At 37.7% G+C, this 22,445-nt stretch overlaps 1 protein-coding gene across 2 annotated transcripts in view; it reads right to left on the minus strand.

Moving 5' to 3' along the window:
- Positions 1-22,445, minus strand: part of CNTNAP2 (contactin associated protein 2) — a 1,145,700-nt gene that overhangs the window by 586,861 nt on the left and 536,394 nt on the right. For both annotated transcript variants that reach the window (XM_040592035.1, XM_040592036.1), the window contains one exon: positions 18,080-18,344. In XM_040592035.1, the coding sequence (XP_040447969.1) occupies positions 18,080-18,344 (265 nt within the window). The remainder of the gene's footprint in view (positions 1-18,079; positions 18,345-22,445) is intronic.

The following is a 22,445-nucleotide window of genomic DNA, read 5'->3' on the forward strand; positions in this document are numbered from 1 at the left end:
ACTCCTGCAACTCCCAAAATACTGCACCCCTGCCCTTGCAGAGCAGGGGCCGGGGGGAGTCCTGACACAGCAGAATGAGTGACAACTGGCATCTCCTTGTACTCATGCAGGCATCCTCTCACCAGTACAGGTGGTAGAATGCTGCCAGTTTTCCTCAACCAGACGTCTACCCTGTACAGTGACAACCTTTTAAAATGTCATATTTGGAAAAGAAAATCTGGCACAACACAACAACATTTTTAATTAGTTCAATGATTCTGTGACATACCAAATGGAAAGAAACAGCATTTTGAAATCCTATTTAACCTGAACCAAATAAAAGCTTTTCTTTTTGCTGCTTGGTCACAGGAACTTTCATAGAACTCACCTGTTAAGAGCATCTATATGCTATCCTACTGAGTATCGCTGATTCATATGTGGAAAAATATACATGTTATATTCCTTCTTGAGGTAACAATACTTCCAATTCCAAGTTAAATTCCATAATAAAAATAATCAGATTGTAAAGACTATGGAACTGCAGATCTCAGCCACATTTTGTACTATCTTGGTACTTTGCAAGGACTCTTTTCAATGCAGTGATTTCAAACCCTGTGAAATAAAGTTTTTAAGTTGTCAGGCTAAGTTCCAAAGGATCAAATGATAACTAGTGAGGTCCTGAAGAAGGGCTTTCTGATCCCTGTGCCCCACCCACACCCCTTACATTAAATGAATATGGAATAAAATGAAAATAGAATTTCCAGAGGCAGTCAGTGACTCCTGACAGTACTGACAAGCACCAGACAGGCATCATTGACATGGTGTGAGCTGTGATGAATGCCCAGAGGAAAGGACCTTGTACATTCTTGGACCTCTTGCTGCTGTGCTTAGATAATCTGCAGAGTAACTTTTACAAAATAAAATAAAATAAAATACAGTACAATAAAATAAATAATAATTAATACAGCACCTTTCTCAGAAGCAGTCAGATTCAAATTCTCATTGGATCTAATCTCGCCTGAGAGTTTGACTTCAGGATTAGAAGTGTCATCATCACATTTTTTCTGGGCTCTTCTCTGCAATGCAGAAAAGTCCCTCAATTTCTACTGTCTGCAGTGTGAACTGAGGGTACATGGCAGCTACCAAGGTGCTCAACAACTCAAAATAACATATTATCAAGTTCTCTATGAGGTTATATGAGATTTGAGTGGATACTAGACCAACTTGCTGCTTCAGGCTTCTCTATGCCTAGATGTGTGAATCACTAAACAGAACAGGCAAAAAATTGAGGCACTGCAGTGTTCCCTACTCCTTTGCTAGTTCAGGTGTCAGCGTAATCTGAACTGTAGCCTAAAAAGAGTTAATGTTTAAGATTGTGGATATCTATATGGCTGGTAAAACTTACAAATTACAAAATCATATTTGAGCTGGAAGTTTTGGTCCAAACTGAATTCCAGCTATTGAATGTGATGATTTGATTCTATTCAGCTCTGTTGTAAGGATATCAACGATAGCCAGAAAATTTGGGATGCTAATTAAGAATACAATTTCCTTTAAATTATGAATAATGCAATAATTTGTTCTTTAATTTTATAGCTACTACAGTTTGCTCATCACTTCTATGACAATGCATATCCATTTTTTAAAAAAAAAAATCTAAAATGAATTCCACAAAAGACTATTAATAGTACTATGAGATAATTCTTCTTGGCAATATTTGGGCGACATAGCTGAACAGATAAATGTATTTTCCATAGATAATTAAAATGAAAGGAAAACTTCCTCTTGTGCATGTAAAATATGATACAAGAAAGACCTAACTGAGGTTCTAATAACATAAAAGTAACACTGGTGTTGAATTGCACTTAATGTTTTTCTGTTTATTTTTCAAAACAAATTTCCAAAATGTTACTGAATTCTTTCAGGCTTGTTGGAATTTTCTTCCATTAGAAGCTAATGAGGATATATCCTTATGGCTTTTTTTAAAAAAAGTTCTGCAGAAGTTGAATTTACTTTAAAAACCAAAGAGCTATGTATGTAATATAACAATTGTTTGAAAAGAAAAGAATTAAAAAGGACAAATCCACTACTACTGTCTTTAGTTAGCACTGTGTAGTTTCTTTTTCCATTTGTACTTTTACATTCAATGTCGGTGCTGAAATTGTTCTGAGGACATAATCTGAGGCATGCCATATTGGGCCTCAGCCTATTTCCATAAAAATAAAACAGAATTTAAAAAGGTAAAAATAGCTAAGCTATTTGCTTCAGTTGTTTGCACATGGCAAATGCCTGTACATAAACAAAGCTTATTTTCTCTGAGTATTTGTCAGCTGGAATTTAACACCACACGTGAGAACACTTCTAAGGAAGCTGAAGTAACTGAGAAATCTGTGAATACAGCTGCATTAACAAGCCAAAGCGGAATAAAGGCATCCATAAAGCAAGGGGGAAAACAATCAGTAAAATCATGAAGTAATAAATTCATGTATTATTTTCTGACTTCCTGCAGATCTACCAACATGAGATATCCAACAAATACAATATTGGTTATTTATGCTTTTTATATCTAAAAAAGCTTATTTGCCAAAGCCATTCTTCAGCATTGACTTACATTTAATTCCTCCCTCAAACTTAATCTGCCTCAGTATACGGTTAGATTTTACATCTAACAGCTCTTTCCTTGGTACAACCCTTTTCTGCCAAGTCTTACAGAGAACTGCAGGCCTTCACTAGCACAAAGTAAGCCCTGATAATCCTGGAAACAAATCCTGCTTGAGAAAAACCTAAGTTTTCCATGGATCTACTGCATTGTCCTATCATATGGCTGTTTGATAGCCACTACTTACTGACAGAAATACTAGTTACACTGGCTCTGATTCTACTGGTACAGGAATGGCTAGGAAGAGCTAAGGCTGAAAATACCTGAAGAAGCCTTCAGGGGGGGGAAAAAAAGAAAAAAAAAAAGAAAAAAAAAAGGAAAAAAAGAAAAAGGACAATCACTCTTTCTACAAAAGAAAAAAACCCTCAAGATATTATATCCAGCTGCAGAGCATCTATTGTAATTTCTTGGTAGGATGATAGAAGTAGGATGATAGATCTTTCTTGTAGGATGACTGTATTTCAGACACTTAACTGCTTCTGCATGTTTTATTTTCTCATTATAAAACAGTGTAAAACCTTGTTCTAATTATGAAATAGCCTTATGGAGACTGATAATCAGTAACACTGATAAGAGATTCCCAACATGAGGAAGAAATAACACTCAAAATGCAAATCCAACCAACTGGTATATGGAACAGGTTGGACTATAATGTTTTGAGTACCACAATTATTTATTAGTAGTACCAATATTAATTAATAGTAGCAATATAATATTATTATACTCATTACTGGTAGTAAAAAAATGGAACTGTTAAATTCCACAATTCTGAAGCAAAAGGCAAAATTTCGTTGAGCCAAGACTGGCCTCAGGAAAGATTAGAAATAACAGAAAGATGAACCAAACCCCACATTCCTGACAGTGTTTTCCTGCAAACGAAATCTGAAAAGCACAGTTCGTAACGGACTGCTCAAACCTCGTGTGGCCTGAAGCATCCTGAGCAGTCTTGCAAGAAAGTTGCTTGTAAATTTAGTGGGATATGTTGAATTATGCATAGACAATTCCTTATTGTTGGATTAACAATATACCCTGGGTTTTGTGAGGAATGAGAATAAATATGCTTTTAGGTTCCAAGAGTTAGGACTTGCTAACGTGCTCCCAATGAAGCCTGCCAGGTTAGTCCATGGCATGGTTTGAAAATGCTTTTTGAACTGTACCACAGACAAGGAAAGTTCAGCACTCTGCTCCTTCTCCATTATAAGGAACTGAAATAGTGAAAATTTGTTGGTTCTAAATGTTTTATGCCTACAGCTTTCCAGTCACAATGAAGAAAAGCGAGCGTGCTCAAAAACATATTTTCAAGAACGTCTGAGTATCTCAGGCATCTCCAACTAAAACACCATCGACGATGTTGCTTTGTGTAATTCCAACATAGTTCTAATTGCAGGACCCAGAGTAAGTGAATAACAATACTTTGATGCACAACTGGGTATAAGTAATCAGTCCTGAAACATACAGATTACAGTTCTCTCTAGGAAAATAATATTATTCAAATTATCGGTGGAAGCTTTGAATAAAACAGTATCTCCACTATTTTGAAATCAGGCAAAATCCCATTTCATTTGAGTCAAGGTTTCATCCCAAAGACTTGAAATCATTACTAACCAGCTGTTTTAAAAGCACAGTCAATGTAAATTTGTCTGAGGTCTGAAAACACTTGATGAAAATGATTTCTGGTCTTGTTTTATAACACGCTGATCTCTACTGTGACAAAACAAGGCAGCAAATGTTAGGAATGGGAATGATTTGGAGCATCCCAAATATATACATATAATATTTTGGTTTGTTTCTTTTGTTTGATTGTTTCACAGGTAGCAGTGACAGTAAAGAAGGAAGAGCTGTGCTCTGCCTAGTTCTATGCCTTTGGAGGATGCTTCAGTACATGAAGGTCATCCCCCTGCGACCAGATATTCTTGTATAGCATATAGCATACAGCAAAGAATTATCACACAGTAAATTTGAACAAACATAGCACTTGTTGCCAAGACTATAGAAACCAGCCTAACTCTCCTAAAGGTGCCTCAGCACTACGTTTTTTTTGCAGATCGACCACTGTCAACAGCATCAGCCTCCTGTTGCAAATTCCAGATCTAGAGACATGATCTAATTTCACAGGTAATTACTGAAGTACCAACACCACTATGTGAAGAATGTTATATTCCTCTGCTAAAAATCTGCGTGCTAGTGCTGTGGTAAAGTTGATTCCAATTGGCTGTTGTTTTTAATGCGCGTGCTAATGTGCAGAAAAAGAGCTGTTAAAACAGTGACAAAAGGTAATGAATGAACCCCTCATTTCTGAGGGCATGTACTATGACATTCCACTATTTAAAATCTGCAAAAATAAACTAAAGTTATTTTAGCATTTTAAAACAATGGATCCTCCACAGGCTGTATATACATATATTTTCTGGAAAAGACATAGGGGAACTCATGCCCCTAAACATGATTTTCTTTAATAAGTAAGTATTTTACAAAGAAGATATGTAGGATTTTCAGTATCTGTCCTCAGTGAAACTGTTCCATAAAATCTTGCTTAGTGTTAGAATAAACTACAAATTTTATAGTGGCTGCTTTGAAGTAAAGGAATTGAGTTTGGGTTTTTTCCTCTACAAAATACATAAACTTAATGAACAAGCTTTTTAAAGACAATATCATCTGCCATTCAGCTTACAGAAACCAACAGACTTTGGTTGCTGTTTCACCTCAGTGCTCATGTGCTGCTGCTTCAGCAGCATTTGAAAATGGAAAGAAACAATGTGCAAAAATGCCTGAAGGGACTCACCATCTTTTTCAAGACCAAAGTAAAGTCAGAGCTAGCAACATACAACTAGAAAGTGTGGGATATTTTCCTGAGTCTATTTTTGCAGCTAAGTGTAACCACTTCTGTGAACTAAGCTGAAAAAACCTATACTGCGCAGACTGTACCTGATGCCTTTTCAAGGAAGGACTTTGATAGAAATTGCTTTTAGTTCTGTCACTGTCAGTAGAAAATGCCAAAATGCCAAAATACACATCACAGTTGTGCATGACTATACTAACCAAAAAGACAGTAAGGGGCAAGCTGAATTACAAGAGCTGCATTGCCCAAGTAAAAAAAATGGAATTCATCCTCTGAGCTATATGCCACTCTGTGTCATTGGTGCAAACCTGGAGGTCAGCAAGAAGCACTATGAATTTACAATGGCATGACTGAAAACATAATCTTTCCTCTAGCACTTAAGTTTTATGCAGCATAAAATATGTATGGATGCTTGACAACTTTTCCTTTCATTATATACAAAAGTGACTCTCTTCCCTCTAAAATAACACTGTCAAACCAAGAGGGACTGCCAGAAAGCTGTCAGAGATAATAATCTATTTGCCCAGGTTCCTGAATAGAAATGAACAAGAAGGTATTGAGTGTCAGTTCCTAGCACAAAAATTAAAGTTCCATGCCTATAATTAGGTCGTGTGTCATGTCCCCCCCTTGTCATTCCCCCCCTCCCCCCCCAAAAAAAAAGTTTTTTATATTAAAAGAATTTTTAATTATTTTTCTGTAAGTAATTGGCTAGATGTATTGTGGGACATTTACCCAAGGGTTAGTGATAAATAAGATTAAAAGTGCAAAATTGCAATATTCCTTTCAAACTCAAATGAGTTTCAAGGACATTTGCACTAGAAAGACTATTCCTGGTTGTACTCCAAGTGCAAATGCTGTAAATGCCCACTTTAAAGGTAGAGAAAAATTTCTTTTTGTTTCCTTGCATTTGGAGAAGATGAAAAGGTGAAAAAATAGCACTGGCAGCTTTAATTTACATAGCTGATAGCTTCATCCCATGGCGGTTCTGCACAATGTTATGTGGCTCACTGCTTGAAGGTTTTGTGCCCTTTTTTTGAAATTGTATTACATAGTACACGTAAGCAACAATAATGTACAAATGAAGGTTCAAGACCTTTGATCTCCAAGTCTGTCCCTAAACATGTTTTTTTAAGTGTACAGAAAAGCAAAGCCCTAAGCGGAGACTGGAGATCCAGTTTTTCTTCCCCCCCTCCCCTTTCTTTTTAATCCATAAAAACAATTGTTTTTTGGTCCCAGCAAGGTTTTACACCCACCAAAGTTGCTTTCTGAAACAATAAACACTGAGTAAACAAAATGCTAGCAGGCCCCTTTCCCAAACCCGAGGACTTTCCCTTTAATTCTCCAGCTGTTTTTTTTTTATTTAATTATTATGTTAATAATGTTGCAAAATCAAACATTAAGTTGTTTTCTCATGGAAAATTCTCCAGCACCTTCTAGCCTGCATGCTCTCTGCTGGGGGTACCGCAGGCTGTGCCTCTGATGCACCTAGGTGATTGTCACCAGCACCTAGGGATGATCTGTGCTCCCCAGTCAGTTCCTCCAACACAGCTCACATTTGCAGTGCTTGTGGCTGGTCCCTACAGCAATCTGTTGGTGGTGTCCTGCACTATACATCGTGTGGAGGGGTCTCGAGATAAATACGCCCTCTCTGGGGCTTCATTTCATGGACCGACACTGTGTAAGCCATGTGCCGCACTACCCTGTTTCCCAACCCCACATGATTATTGTTACATGACTGTGGCTACAGCCACCTTGTCACAACAGCATGGTTCTCCTCCTGGCCCCATGTGTCCTTCTTGGGGTCTGAGGCACATTGGTAATGCCAGCATTTTAAAAACGGGTATCTCTTCATAAAGTGATGAATAAGAAGAAGGTTACCTTGTACGCTTCTTTTATCATGTATAGTACCCTGATAAATGCACTTTCTAAGCAATGGCATCCAGAATACAGAAGCGGGGTGGGGTGGGGTGGCATGAGAGTTTGTAAGGGAATGGACCCTTGCAGAAAAATGCTGGAGGACAAGCCAGGCTGACAGAGCAAGAGCTGAAGTTTTGTCCGTACTGTTTATTTCAACAGGCTCCATCTCAGTCTAACCACTGAACTATTCCTGGATCTCAGCGCTGATGATGGGGAAACTATTGATCCTGTTGAAAGATGATCCCCTCGGAGCAATACAGCCTGTTTCCAGAGGGGACAGGCAGAGCAGCAGGACCTTGAGATGAAACAAGGAGTGATCTGAGACTGTGGACTCACCCGCTGTCTGCCCTGGGTCACCTGAAGCCATTCAAATGGTTTTACTATTTTATCAAATGCTGATGTTCTGTGAACTTCCTGGATGTCATAGCTGGAAAATTAGCTAAGTAAACTCTCTGACATATGGCTATATGCACTATGGTACATATACATATCTATGGTGGCTATAACTTATACTAGAAAATAAAAAGGGAGTGCATTCTTTTTACCCGCTACTACTCCACTTACTCATAGCCATTTACACAATATCGTAACTCCCAGACTAAATAGGCAGTATAAGTATATGTTTAAGTTGTTATAGCTGATTATTTATATGCTGGTTCATCATGAGGTGTGCTTAGCCAATGACCTCTCTGAAACAGAGGTAAAAAGCAGACTTCAAAATTATTTCCTACGTTTTCCCACTAGTTTCCAGTAAAAATTAAATCTGCTATAAGGTGAACTAAAGAGCTAACATAGCATGAAATCTAATCACATTTTTCAAGCAAAACTAACATCTACAAAAAAGTTTACAGGAACCATCTCATCCTGCCATTAACAGAAAAATTAGCTTTTACAGAATTAGGAGGTTCAAGCCAATGGTGCTGTATAGTGTTCATGCTGCTCCTGCAAGAATTGGCTGACATTATTGTGAGATGACCACTGTGTTCCCATCTTTGACAAGCCATGGTCAGCACAGGTGTGTGAGTCCTGGAAACGTACCCTCTCAAGAGCCACCTTTATGGAAGAGGAGGCAAAGATGGCAAACTAGTAAACTGGGAGAAAGAACAGAATGTTTCTGATATTCTGTCTGTCAGATATTAGAAAACAAACCCTTCATCTCCCTTTCTATAGTATGAATACTCAATGGTGTCCTGGGGGTACTGCTGTCAGGATGTTCATAAACACAACAAATATAACTACAGCGCCTGTCTCTATTGTATCCTTTTGTTTATTTCTTTATTACTAATATGAAAGGCAAATAATAATGAAAAAAACCCACATTCACGTCAATCAGCACATATAAGTCCTGAAAGACTTTAAAACACAAACAAAAGTTTCTTTTACCATGTCCTTTCCAACATTATCTTCTTACTGATCCAAGAGGTAAAGCTGGTTTTAACTAAGCATCCCTGACTTGCTAAACCAATTGTTAGAGACGTCTCTTCACGCAATTTTGTATTAAAAATAAAATAAATATGTAGATAGAGGACCCACTTCAGTAACAACCTACATTCTTCAGGTAACTGCAAAATATTGGGCACCTCTTTAGGATTCAGTGCTAAGGGGCTGAGCTTTCATCCATCACAGCAGATGCAAAATTTTCACTGACTTGACTAGAACCAGACTGGCAATAACTGATGTGGATGGAGTAAGCAAAGGCAACATGGAAAGCAAAATTGATTCTGCTTCCTATCAAACTTATTGAACTTGAAAAGAACTAAAATGGTAAATTTCCAACTATTTCTGTCCAGCTCTACTCCTGTAATTTACATTCCTTCTAGCAGAAAATTACGATTTAACTATTAACTACGGCATTTTTTTCTTGAATAAAATTCAGTGCAACACAGTGACTGCTTAAATAGTAGTTGTAAAAAGCCTTATGCAATCTTTCAGTGCTTAAATAGAGTTTGACCTGCAAAGGTCACTCCTAACTCTGTTCTACAGCACAGAGGACTTGAGGCCAAAACAAGTAAATTGATCTTTGGTCTCCTGTATGAATTTAGGAAGTCTGTAAATAAGAACAGCCTGCTTTCTTGATTCTCAGGTTCCTCCATGCTTGCAAGGTACCAGTGCAACCAACAAAGATGTACATTACTGCCAGTGAAGTATCCAAAAATGATACAATCTATATTTTAAAATGCATAGCTTGAGCTTGGTAGGCAACTCTTCAGTGAAAATCAGTGACTGATGAAGCAGAATTCACAAAAACCTGAACTAAACTCATCAGTTTTCGTAGACAAAAAAATATCTGCAATCAAGAGCTCTATTTTTTGCTCAGACTGGTTTGAGAGTCTACTGTACCAAGATCCAAAACCAACCACCAGAAAAACATGTAAAAGAAAGAATAATAACTACTACAAGCACGTCTGTTTCTCAGTTCTATTGAATTCAAAACCACAAATGCCTGTTCATGTAGCTGCATTCACTGTTTAAAGTCATTAGCCAAAAATAAATATACAGAGAGAAATAGAGAGACAAAAGTGGCTATCTGGGAAGAAAACAATCCTCTAATATTCAGAATCTTCTGGTGCTAAGTCATCATGCTCTCTTTTGTGGACAGAATTTATGTCTGTAATCTCAATCACCCTGACAAGGGCCTCACGGTTATCTGCCTCCATTTACTAACATTTGGTGTATAACACAGTATCAGAAATATGGAAAAGACCCGGTGGGAAATGTTATCTTCCCACCAGACGTGCACTTTTGCTCTGTATTTACCCATTCCCTATTTAAACCTTCATTTAGTAACAGAGGCAGAAATACTTCTTCAATTCCCACGTAAAATGCCCCTGGGAATTGTCACGGGAAGAGTACCACTTTAGAACTGTCAGACAGAGACACTTTATTAGCTGAAGGATGTTATATCACCCCGAGGTCTAAAATATAAACGAACTGCAATTCAGATGACTTGAGATCTAGCAGAAAGACAGAAGGGTGGAAAGCTTCCCAGAGACATTCCACAGGGAGAAGTCTGATTTATTTAACACAGATAAATACGACAAAAAGATATTTATATCCCAAGTTTTAATAAGTTTATGCTTGACAGGAGGAACTGAAGAGATCCTTGAGCAGCAGCTAATATACAGAACAAGATGTTAACTAGGAGAGTTGGAAGGGGAAAAAAGGAGCTCCAAACAGCTGAATTCAATATAAAGGCAGAAGATTTTGGACACACTGAATACCTCTCGGTTAAGATATTATGGGCCAAAGGAGACGATCTACTTTTTGAGCACCTTATCATTTGTACTGTGTGTTAAAATCCAAGGGATCTTCACAGAGCCTCTAGTATTTATGTTGAGCAGAGTGTTTAGATATGAAAGGTCAGAGCTGCCTATAAAAAGACAGCAAGTGAGAAAGTAAACTGAGGACAAATCAAAAGATTATTTTAGAATCTGCCAATGTGAAAACTTTGCCTTTTCTCAAGAGGCAGAGATGTTCTTTTCTATATTGAAAGAAGGATTTGGGGTTTGCTGTTAAAAACACTGGAAAGCCATTAGATGATTCCCCATGAGTGTTATTTTGAATGTTACTATTTTTTCTTTGAGCAAAGCAGCACTCTTTATGTCTGTTAATGGGTTATCAGTTTTCCCCCACATTGAAGACTTCAGAAACTTTTGATTTCATTTGAAAGGAATTTTGGTTAAGCTGCTGAAGCAGGTAGATATAATCAAGTGGAAGAAGAGGGTGAAATCGTGACACGGGTTTAACCCTGCACTGAGTCGCGTTTGCATATGGCTTTGGGAAAATTCTCATGACAGTTTTTCTGGTAAAGAGATGTGAGAATACGACATTTGCCCGTTGCTGATTTCTTCTGTGCTCAAGAAAGAAAGTATTAGCTTGTTAAAGGTTTATAAATAAATACAACTTCATCAACAATGTAACCTCCTAATTGCAAGATCACAAATTTTGAGTAGGTTCTTAGAGTGAACAGGTAGCATATACTTAAACTAAATTATTTTAAAGATTGTAGCAGAATATCAGAATCCTTTGGTATGCAAAAATGCATTGTAAATCTGCTTTTAAAGAGTTCTTAGGAAAAGCAGTAACACTTCTTTTTTCCATCTTCTCAGCTGAGCACTGCTTCCAGCAGTCCCTTGAGTAAACCCAGCAATTTCTGGGAAGTTTGCCTGAATCTCATGATGCCAAATGCAGAATTTAGTCAAAAACTATATGGAGCAGTAAAGATGAATCTTTTGACTGTTTTCTGAGATTCTCTCCTATTATTAATCCCTGTGCTAGGACATACAGGATTGTGAAGATACTAATCACAGTTTACTCTGCAGAGAAAAGTCATTAGGATGTTTAACTCTTGATTAATACACGAGATTTAAGTATTTCACCTGTGTAATTCTGCACAGCCAGTAGCTTATCTCTTCTAATTAAATCTTTATTTCAGCTCTCAGTGGGCCTGATTTTCCTCTTACTAACAGCAAGTTTATTAATATAACTCGTCAATCAAGTGGTGGTAGTGTATAAATAAGATTAACGTAAGAAAAAGTGAAATCAAGGCCATTGACTTTGTATAACAGTTCTGCTGGTCTGTTCACAACTAAACAGTGCTTACCAGACACTTAACAGAGTGCTGGGCAGGGAAGGGAAGAACTTTTATACTGTTTAGAGACCTGTTTTGAATGAATAACTGGCAAGAATATCAAAAAGTAAAAAATATGCTCAGTAAGCAAAACTAGGCAGTAAGTATAACCACAAGAACTAATCATCTTAGTCCCTTTCGTATGTACTACAAACTCAAAGCTAAACTGCGTAAGGTAAAATGTTCCATTACATTCAAAATTGTATTATGGTCAAAATAGCGTATACTGTATTGACATAGTAAAAAAAAATATTAGTTTTTACCAGTTCTTTACTGCCTCTACCATTCACCAAGCTGAAGCCCAGGACAGCTCAGGGGATAGCTGTCTGGCCACTGTTAAACAAGTTACAAGCGGGTCAAGTAAAATGTGAAAATCTGCTTTGCCATGTCAGCACAAAAGCCTGTTGCCTTTTATTAGTAATGCAAAAATCATATGTAATGGACTACCACGTATGTAATCATCCCTGATTCTTATCAGCATGTGTAAAATAAACATGACATTTTCAAAACCAAGACACATTTAAAAGCTTTAATCAGATGTATAGAGATGAGGCAGAAGTTTGAAAGTGACTAAAGGCATGAAAGAAGCAAAATAAATGGTATCAAACATATTAAAGAAGAAAATAAAAACGTTTTTGCAAAACAGTAAGTGATCTACAGAAAATTATCTAGGAACTGCTAATGCTAAACATTAACTGCTTGTGATTTTTCACAAGGAGTAACAATAGAATGAAAAAGGGAATTTGAAAGAGGGTAGATTCAGAGTAGATATTATTACTGTGAGGCTGGAGAGGCACTGGCAAAGGTTGCCCAGAGCAGCTGTGGATGCCCCGTCCCTGGCAGTGCTCAAGGCCAGGTTGGAGGGGGCTGTGAGCAGCCTGGGCTGGTGGAAGGTGTCCTTGCCCATGGCAGAGGTGTTGGACCTGATGATCTTTAAGGTCCTCTCTAACCTAAACCATTCTCTGATTCTATGAATTAAAGCATGACAGATAGTAGGAATGCCTCTTAATCAGGCTGAAGATAATTTTGAACTCCAAGCAAAGAATGGAGAAGCTTCAGATATACAAAATCATTTAAATAATAAAAAATTCAGTGATTTTAAATGCAAAGTAATGTCTGCTTCATGATTTTCATGAATTGCCTACTATTAATCCAAACGTTTTCCCACAGCATGCTATGTAAACCTCTCATAATCACTGTATTGACACAGAAGTTAAACTTTTTCTATTCACGCTTTCTATTTGACCACTTAGAGCATTGTATCCCTTCATTCACAATATGAAAGAGAAAAAACAGAATTACTTGGCATAAAATTAAGTATAAACCCATTTGTGATTTCTAAAAGTAGTAGCTCTCACTCTTAGCAGTCAATTTATTCTGCTTGTTGATTATTTGATGCTCTTGCCTCTAAACTTTACAGCTGTCTACAAAACCGTGGTGGTTTGACCCTGGCTGAACACCAGATGCCCACCAAAACTAGTCCATCACCCCCCTCCTCAACTGGACAGGGGAGGGAAAATGTAACGAAAGGCTCATGGATGGAGAAAAGGACAGGAACATCACTCAATTACCATCATTGGCAAAACAGATTTAACTTGGGGAAATTAGTTTAATTTACTATTCAGATCAGGAAAAAAAAAAAAAAAATCCTTCTCCCCACCTCTCCCTTCTTCCCGGGCTTAACTTAATTCCCAGTTTCTCTCCCTCCTCCCCACCACTGGCACAGGGTGGTGGGAAACGGGGCTGTGTGGGGCCCCTCCCACAGGACACAGTCCTCCACAAACTTCTCCAATGTGAGTCCTTCCCACGGGCTGCAGTTCTTCATACACTCCTCCAGCATGGGTCCCTCCCATGGGGTGCAGTCCTTCAGGCACAAACTACTTTGGTGCGGGTCCCCACAGGGGTACAAGTCCTGCCAGCAAAACACCTTCAGCCCAGGCTTCCCACAGGTCACAGCCTCCTTAGGGCATCCCCTGCTCCTGTGTGGGATCCACCCCAGGCTGCAGGTGGAGGGCCTCCATGGGCTGAGGGGCACAGGCTGCCTCACCATCGACTTCATCACGGGCTGCCAGGGAATCTCTGCTCCAGTGCCTGGAGCACCTCATCCCCTTCCTTCACTAACCCAGGAGGCTGCAGGGTTGTTGCTCTCATGTATTCTGAGTCCCCCCTTTCACTGGAACAGATATTTTTTTTTCCCCCTCTTCTTAATATGCTATTACAGAGGCCCTACCACTGTTGCTGATGGACTTAGCCTTGGCCAGCAGTAGGTCCATTTGACAAGAGGGAAGGTTCTGGCATCTTCGCACAGAAACTACACCTGTAGCGCACCCCCACCCCCACCCCCACCCCCACCCACTACCAAAACCTTGCAATGCAAACCCACAACAAGAACTTTTTACAATGTCCTGTAAACGATTCCCCTTAGTGACTCTGTAGGTAAGTGGCAAACATGGGTCTGTGCAGCAGCTTAGTTGTAACTTCTATGTGTTATTTCATTGTTATGTTTGTAAAGTGTATAGTTTTAAACCTGCAGCTGCCTTTCTCTCCTTGAACAAAATGCTCAAAATAATTAAGTATGAAAGTTCTGTCAAGTCAAAAAGAAAATCTTTTTCACACACTGTTTGATCCCTCACAGGTATCACAAAGATCTTCATCAAGTAGCTCAGTAAGGAGGTTTGCAGTGCCCAGATACCAGTGAGAAGGGTGGGAAATTAACTGTATTTGGTAGGTTGGAAGGCTACACTCTCCTGTCTGAACCCCAGTCATGCTGAATTAAAGCACCATGAGTCAGTGTGCAGCTTTAAAGTGTTTATGGAATATTACGAAGCTGAAGAACAGGCAAACCAGAACTCTGTTCCACACCAGTATCAATAGTGCAGAGGCATGAAATTCTGTGCAGGAACAAATTCTACCATCTGCACATCAGCATACAGATCTCTCATCTAATTCCTGCCACTTAGTTCAACTAGTGTTTCTACAGCCAGCATTAGACTATGCCCCAGAATGAACTGCTGATGTCCCCATGTTAACATGAACAGATGATGTCAAAAGCTTTGGATGAAAGTATGTTAGAATATTATTAGAGGTATATAGAATAAGGACTAAGAGACTTAAGTTTGCTCCAGGGAAAAACAAGCCATTACAGGTGACAGGCGTAAGTACAGCAAAACTATAAAATACCAAACATGCCCGCATCTAGGCTGTGGTTATAGTCAGCCTTATTCTTTGTGACAACCAAGGTGCGTACCTCCCAATAGACAGAAGTCTAATTATTCATCCCCGACATGCAGCTACATAGAAGCCTGCACACTTGACTACAGAAAGTTCTGCTTTGCCAGCTGTTAAAAATAATCAGTGGAAAAGCGTGCATCTTGTATCTATAGGGCCACAACACTCAGAAATCTTTGTGCCAAAGGCAGACCACTTTGACTTCTACATAAGCCCAGCAGGTCGATGTGCTGACATCTGTTAATTCCCTGCACAACAAGGGAACAAGAAGGTCGCTGTGATATTTGCCGTACACACAGCAGCATTCCTTCTGCAGCCTTCCCTGTCAGGTGCCATATTTTGCTTTCTTATGTTCACACACACAATTCATCTTACAGGCACTGAAATGCAACAGGAGCAACAAAATACTAAAATATATCAAAGCTTTCCCAGCTATGTAAATATGAAAAATCCATACAATGAAAATTGAACAATAAATATATTTGTATTACGATAAAAATTGTAATAACAAAGGAATCTATTAACTCTTCAAGATATTCAAACAGTAGTATGTAGATATTGGATTATGATGAGATTAAGAACAGCATCACAGCTATAAAAATGTATGGCTGTATATGATTCTTGGGCTATTATGTAAGCCAGGGGTCCTCAAACTTTTTAAACAGGGGGCCAGCGCGCGGATGAAGTGGCAGGCAGGCATCTGCGGCTGCTGGGTTTCCTCCCCAACCCCCAGCGGGGGGGTGGGGGGGGGGTGAGGGGGGTGGAGGGGCAGGGGGGTTCTGTAAATACCGGGGGCTGGATTGAGGACCCTGGGGGGCCGTATCCAGCCTGTGGGCCGTAGTTTGAGGACTCCTGATGTAAACTAATCATACATAGTGAAAAGTTTTACACTGGAGAATTGAGATTATTTCAGAAGACAATCAGAATACAAGTACTCTGGTTTTACACCACAGTAGTTAGGGAATTTTTGCTGATGAGGGTAATGGTCTGGAGAAAGCAGAAGAGTACATTAACAGTTTTTTCACATGTGTTTACTTACCAGAATATAAATATAATGGAATCTGGAAATGGTTTTGTATCAAGATATACACTGGGCAAAATTAGTGACAAATTGCTGAAATTCTTATTTCTTGTAATATTTAGCTAATCAGCACTGAAATCTTCCTTGGACCAAAAAGGCACAAGGAAGCTCATAAAGAAATATAATGGCTAAGCAACTGCTCTCTGTAAACTGGGATTTGCAGTAGACAGAGCTAAGGAAGAAAGAATGAGGGTGATAATTCCACGTGTTTCCTAATTGTGTTGCACTAGCACCTTAAGAAACCTTCTTGTTCAAGATCCTACTGTGTTACCAAAACATTACTTAATTCTTTCATGAGTGTATTCATACAACAAAGGCAATAAAATGCTAACTTGTAATCTATGGTGTTGATTTTTTGTGCTAAAAAAATTGTAATGATGGAAGGATATGCGATGTAGTTTTCATTTTACAAAACAGGTGAATTCTGGGGTTTTTTGTTATTTATATTTTATTGTTATTATATTATGTTCTTATTCATTATATAATAATATAATATTGTTATTCATATTTATTATTATACCTTTAAAATAGTTAATTTCATGTCATGCTCAATTCTATTTCATTGTTAAGAGAAAACTCACCAAAATTTCCACTTGCAAAATGAAACTTTACTTTCCTACTTAATGTGAGTTTTCTCATTAAAAGGTGCTGGTTTTTTTCCTAACATTTTCTCAATTCCCTGTTTATATGGCTGTGTTGACAATATATTTTCAAATAGAAGATTAGACATAAAAACTACTGTCATTCATTCAGAGCTATACCAGTATATCTGTCCTGTTGATGAAAACTGAAGATACCACCATGGCCTTAACAAAATATGCTAATCACAGATGTTTTCCAGCTAAAAAGAAGTCCACTTTTTGGCTAAGAAACTAGGTTACCATATATGCTGCTTCAACCAATCACTAGAGATTTTTTTATGTGGAGCTAGATCCATTTGCAGGCAAATAATTTTTCAACCCATGGTTAGGTCATGACTTTGCTAAGAAAAAGTGTTAATTGACATGATGTAGCTAACACCATATTGGCTACAGCTGTTCTAGAAATCCACATAAAGAATCTAGATGAAAAGTATAATTTATCCAAATGGAAGAATCAGGTAATTTTAAAAAGCTGATGAACTGACACCAACATACACCCTTTCCTCCAGAAACAAACCTAATACTGTACATTTTACCCAGTATTTTCCAAAACATCCTTTGTTAGGTGCTGAATGCTCTGATACTTCTCTAGCATGACTCTACAGAATATTTGGAGAATGCCACAGTATTTTTCATGCTAGCCTTGTAGCAAAACCTAACTATTATTGCTTTTTTAATTATTTTTTATTTTTTAAAATAAAGCTTTTGAATTATTAGGAAGTAATAGGAGCAGCCTAATTATTAGGCAAGTCTCAACAAGGGAGTACCCTTCCCTTTTGAAACCAAATATTTTCCAAGAGAAGATTGCAAGACTGGAAAAAAACAAAAAAAGAATCAATGCTGCCTCATAGATAAGGGGTGATATGTTCTCTGGGTTTCACGACAGAGTAAGAATATTTGCACCTTTATTCTTAATCTACTGGTTCAATGTTCTGTTTCAATGTTCTTCCACCTCTTACTCAAAAAATCATACAATAAAGAATTTAACATAGTTGCTATTTAAATTTTAATTTTTGTAAAACAATTGTTCTGAGTTTTAGGTCCATGATGCTTTTAAACAACACCAACAAAATATGATACCAATAAAAAAAAAACCAGCACTTACCTGATGAGATGTCTATTCGGTTCTTCTTTACTTGGGTGACATTGATATGGACGCTCACTTTGCCCTCATTTATGTCAATCTCAACATTCCCCAGGTCGTCTGCAAAGTTGCTGAAGACAAGAAGTCCATTGGGGTTCCAGGTTCGGAAAAGGAAACTGACTGAAAACAGATCCTGACTTGGACGACCAGGAACCTCAAGGTAACTGGTGGCATTGAAAAAGACAGGCACTGTATGTGGCTCCACACAGGAAAAGCTTAAATTTCCCTAAGTAAAACATAAAAAAAGCAAAAAAATAAGCAAAATGCTAAGATTCCACTACATTCATAGCTAACCCTAGAAAAGCATTCTAGTTTTCATTCAACCTAGAGACTACTGTGATCAAAGCAAGCTGCATGTTCAAATGTGCTATTAATATTATCACTATAGTTAATACAATGACGCTGATGTGTCTGTTCATTCTAGCAGTGGCTCTGATATATTTTGTACTGTACAAACACACAGTAAGAGGCAGTCTTTGCCTGAAGAGTTATAGTCAAACTAAGATAAAGCTTAGACAAAAGCATTAATATTCCCAGTTCAAAGACGAAGAAATGAATCACACAGAAACTTTGGATTGTTGGTGGTCACCAAAGAAGCCTACAACAGAACAGTAATTCACCCTTTTATAAAAATTAAATACAGCTTTACAAATATCCTTATGTCAATGCATCAATCAATACAATACATGAGGTTGTGAAAAGTATGCATAATACCACATGAAGAGCTAGCCTTTCTGTTACATTTTCTGTTGGATAATACTAGATAAGCTAATACTTCATTTCATGGAGCAGAAGGATTTGGAGTAGCTGATCATGAAAAATGCCTAATACTTGTAGTTAGTCAATAATCTTCTCTGTAAAAGAAACCTCATTTTTCAGACTGAAATTTTACTTTTAGGGGAATTGAAAAAAATCAGTCAACTTTATTGATTTCCAAAGCTTTAAAATGTGTCTGTAAACAAGACTAGAATCTGGGACATGAATTTTTCACTCTGAGTCTTGTAATTTCTCATGAAGGGCCACAATGTTAGATGCATTACCATTTTTTTCCTTAGAAATTGTAAACATTTTTTAGTCATCTCTGTTCAGAATTGACTGTTTAAGGCACCAATGCAAATATAACAGGAAATTTTCCTCTGCTGAAGAATTCCGCTAACATGTGGCAAAGTGGATCTTGTCCTATGGTTCGGTTTTCTGATGCACTGTAGCAGATAGATAATTTGTGGCAATTTCAGTTCAATATCGGAAGGAAGAATTATAACTCATGCAGTATGGAAATTATTACTGTGATCAAGACAGCAATTTCTTTGATATTTATTTGTATATTTAAAAAAAATACTAAGGATTGGGCAACGTTTTTGAGGGTACCTAGTTATTTAGAGATGAGGTTCACTTAAGAACTGTTCAGAATCCTGATAGTATTCAGTCATCTTCTTCGTCACACAAATATGTAAATTCCGTATTACTGTCTTCCTGATACAATCTTCTGTCACATATTTTTGTATTCATAGTGTATAAATGCATCTGAAAGTTCATCTTGAAGGAAGTTTGAGAATATGGAAGCAAGATAGGAGTTTTGTGTATGAAAATGTGTGGTAGAAAAGTCCTACATAATTTTTTTTCAGAAGTAATTATTTTCAATTGGAGATGGGTGAGATTACATCAATAAGCAAGATTTAGTGCTCATTTACCAGCATCCAAACCCATCACTTTTAAAAAGAACAACACATCAGAAAACAGCTTATTTGTGTCATAGCAAGATAACACCTGTGTGGCAGATTCAATTTCTTATATATTATACCCATGTCAAAACTAAATGAATAAAAATAATTATTTCTTGCACTCGGATTCTTACATTACTCTGCATAACCACCTCTATCTCCTACAGAAAATCAGAAGTTATATTGTCACACAGTCAACATATAAAGGCCAGTAGAATTAGTAGCAAGTAGACTATCAGACTGGCAGCCTCCATCGTGAATTAAGTAACACTGACATTTCCAATTATCTGTAACTAGAGGAGAGGTCTCTTTATACCAATGTCCTAAAATGTTTTTTTCCTATTTTTATGAAAAAAAATCTCAGCATTACAAACCGTGTTCTTTTGTACATCAGTGGTCCATGAACAACAAAAATATATCCATGGACTTTGGAAAATGATGAGCTAAAAATGCTATAGGAAGCTTTTAAATTTCAGTGTGATGAGAGAAATCACAACTACTTTCTGACTAAAGGCAAAGGACCTCCTCTTACCTCCTTTGCTGCTAAGCTGCTTGGTTATTCTGTGTTTGGGGTTTTGGTTGTTTTGTTGTTTTGTTGTTTTTTGTTTTTGAGGGTTTTTTTGGTTTAAAAGTTGCCTAGAGATTTTAAGTTTTCAGCCAACTAAATATTACATCAAAGTAGTTAACTCACTTGTTTAAATAGGTTTAGTCTGAACATTTCCAAGCATGCTACAGAATAACTTTGATTAAACCAAAAAAAAATTTATATGGAGAGAAAAAAAAAGCTGGAGAGTGGCTGAAATACCCTGTGTAACTCTTTGCTACCATTCTTAGTGTAATACCCTATGGATTAGAAACAACTTCTGTGACAGTTAAGGCAGTCCTGTGCAGACACAGAAGGCAACAGCATTTTGTAAGACAGAGATCTCTCATTCAGTCACAGATGCCTGTTAAGTAGCACTCAGAAAGCACTTTGTCAGACATTTTTAAGAATTTCTTTTGCTGCCTTGTTACTGAGAAGAACTAACAATTTTGTCATAACAAGAAGGTTTTCATATCCAATTGACGCTTTCCTGTCATCCTGATGGTTTGGATATTTGCATGTATAACACTTATTAATGTTAATGGCAGCGAGTACATTCAAATCCTTTTTCATATCAGTGAGTGCATTTCTAATGAACAGCCTCACTGCATAAAAGATTTCTTGAGGAAGTAACATATAATTCTAATTTCTCTGCTAGTTAGTATTTTCCCTACTGAGCTATTCAGGTTAATCTGAACTGGATTATTGATTCCCTCTATGACTGTGATTCAGAAAGCAACTCCTTGTTTAAGTACAGCCCATCTGATACAAATTGTCACTGGGTCTAGGTCAAGTTTTGGAGTTAATCTGCAGCTTGCCTCTAGAAAGGCATTCTCATTTTTAGGAGGGAAAGAGATCTTCTCTTGTATATTCAGAGTGACTTGCAGAATAGTTGTTTGAACAATGACATCTGGAAGTCAAACATACACTGTGCATTTATATTGAAACCGTTGGTCTTACCAGAGAATTTTTCACGTAACATTGGAAGGGAAATGGTAAAAATATCTTAATTTGGGTAGCTTGAGCTTTGGATCATGATCTTTAACCTGTGTTGCAAATTAGCTTCATGTTTAGTTCTCATATATCAATTTTGCCTATCTACATTCAGATGTTATCCCTTGTGGAAATACTACTGGGTCTTAAAACCTTTCACAATTAACACAGTCAGCAGCTGAATACATAGCTCCCAAAAGAGATTAAGACTACAATACCTGTTAAAACAGGATGGATCATACAGTACAGGCAATGTACTATGCGCTAATGTTTATCATGTTATTTCAGAATTTTCCTAAAATAGCTTATTACTCATCTTTGAGCTTAATATAATGTTTGCTTAATATAAAGAATTTAAAGAAAACACTCAGCTGAAGTTTGCATGTGATTACATTGAGTAATACATGGCATAGGAGCTGCAGAATTGGGTGGAGCATAGAGCTAGTGGATGTAAGAATGAAGGGTAGCAAATATAAATCTCCTCAGCATTTTTCGGTTTCAGGCTTTAAAATTGGAAAGACTGTTCTGTGGAAACTAAATCCAATTAGTATTCACACTGCTTGCCCTTTATATACCTCTGGGTAGGAAAATTCGATAAAGTGACTAAATTCCCAAAATTTCTCTGCATTACTTCTCGTTAGCTGCATATTCTAGTTCAGGGGTCCTCAAACTTTTTAACCAGGGGGCTGGCACGCAGATGAAGTGGCAGGCAGTCATCTGCGGCTGCTTGGTTTCCGCCCCCAACCCCTGGCGGGGGGTTCTGTAAATACCGGGGGCCGGATTGAGGACCCTGGGGGGCTGTATCCAGCCCGCGGGCCATAGTTTGAGGACCCTGTTCTAGTCTTTTCCCACTAGTGTTGCAAGGGTCAATATTCTTCAGTTATACAAGGCAATGAAAGTCATACAAAGCTTGTTATATTTTAGTAGAAAATATAGAAAAGATGGTCTGAGTGTTCCCAGTTTCTGTCTTAGTACCAAGTCAAGTTGCATACAAGAGTTAGCACCTACTGTGTGTATTAGTCACTGCAAA

This window comes from Falco naumanni, chromosome 4, assembly GCF_017639655.2.
Source record: "Falco naumanni isolate bFalNau1 chromosome 4, bFalNau1.pat, whole genome shotgun sequence".
Classification (NCBI taxonomy): domain Eukaryota; kingdom Metazoa; phylum Chordata; class Aves; order Falconiformes; family Falconidae; genus Falco; species Falco naumanni.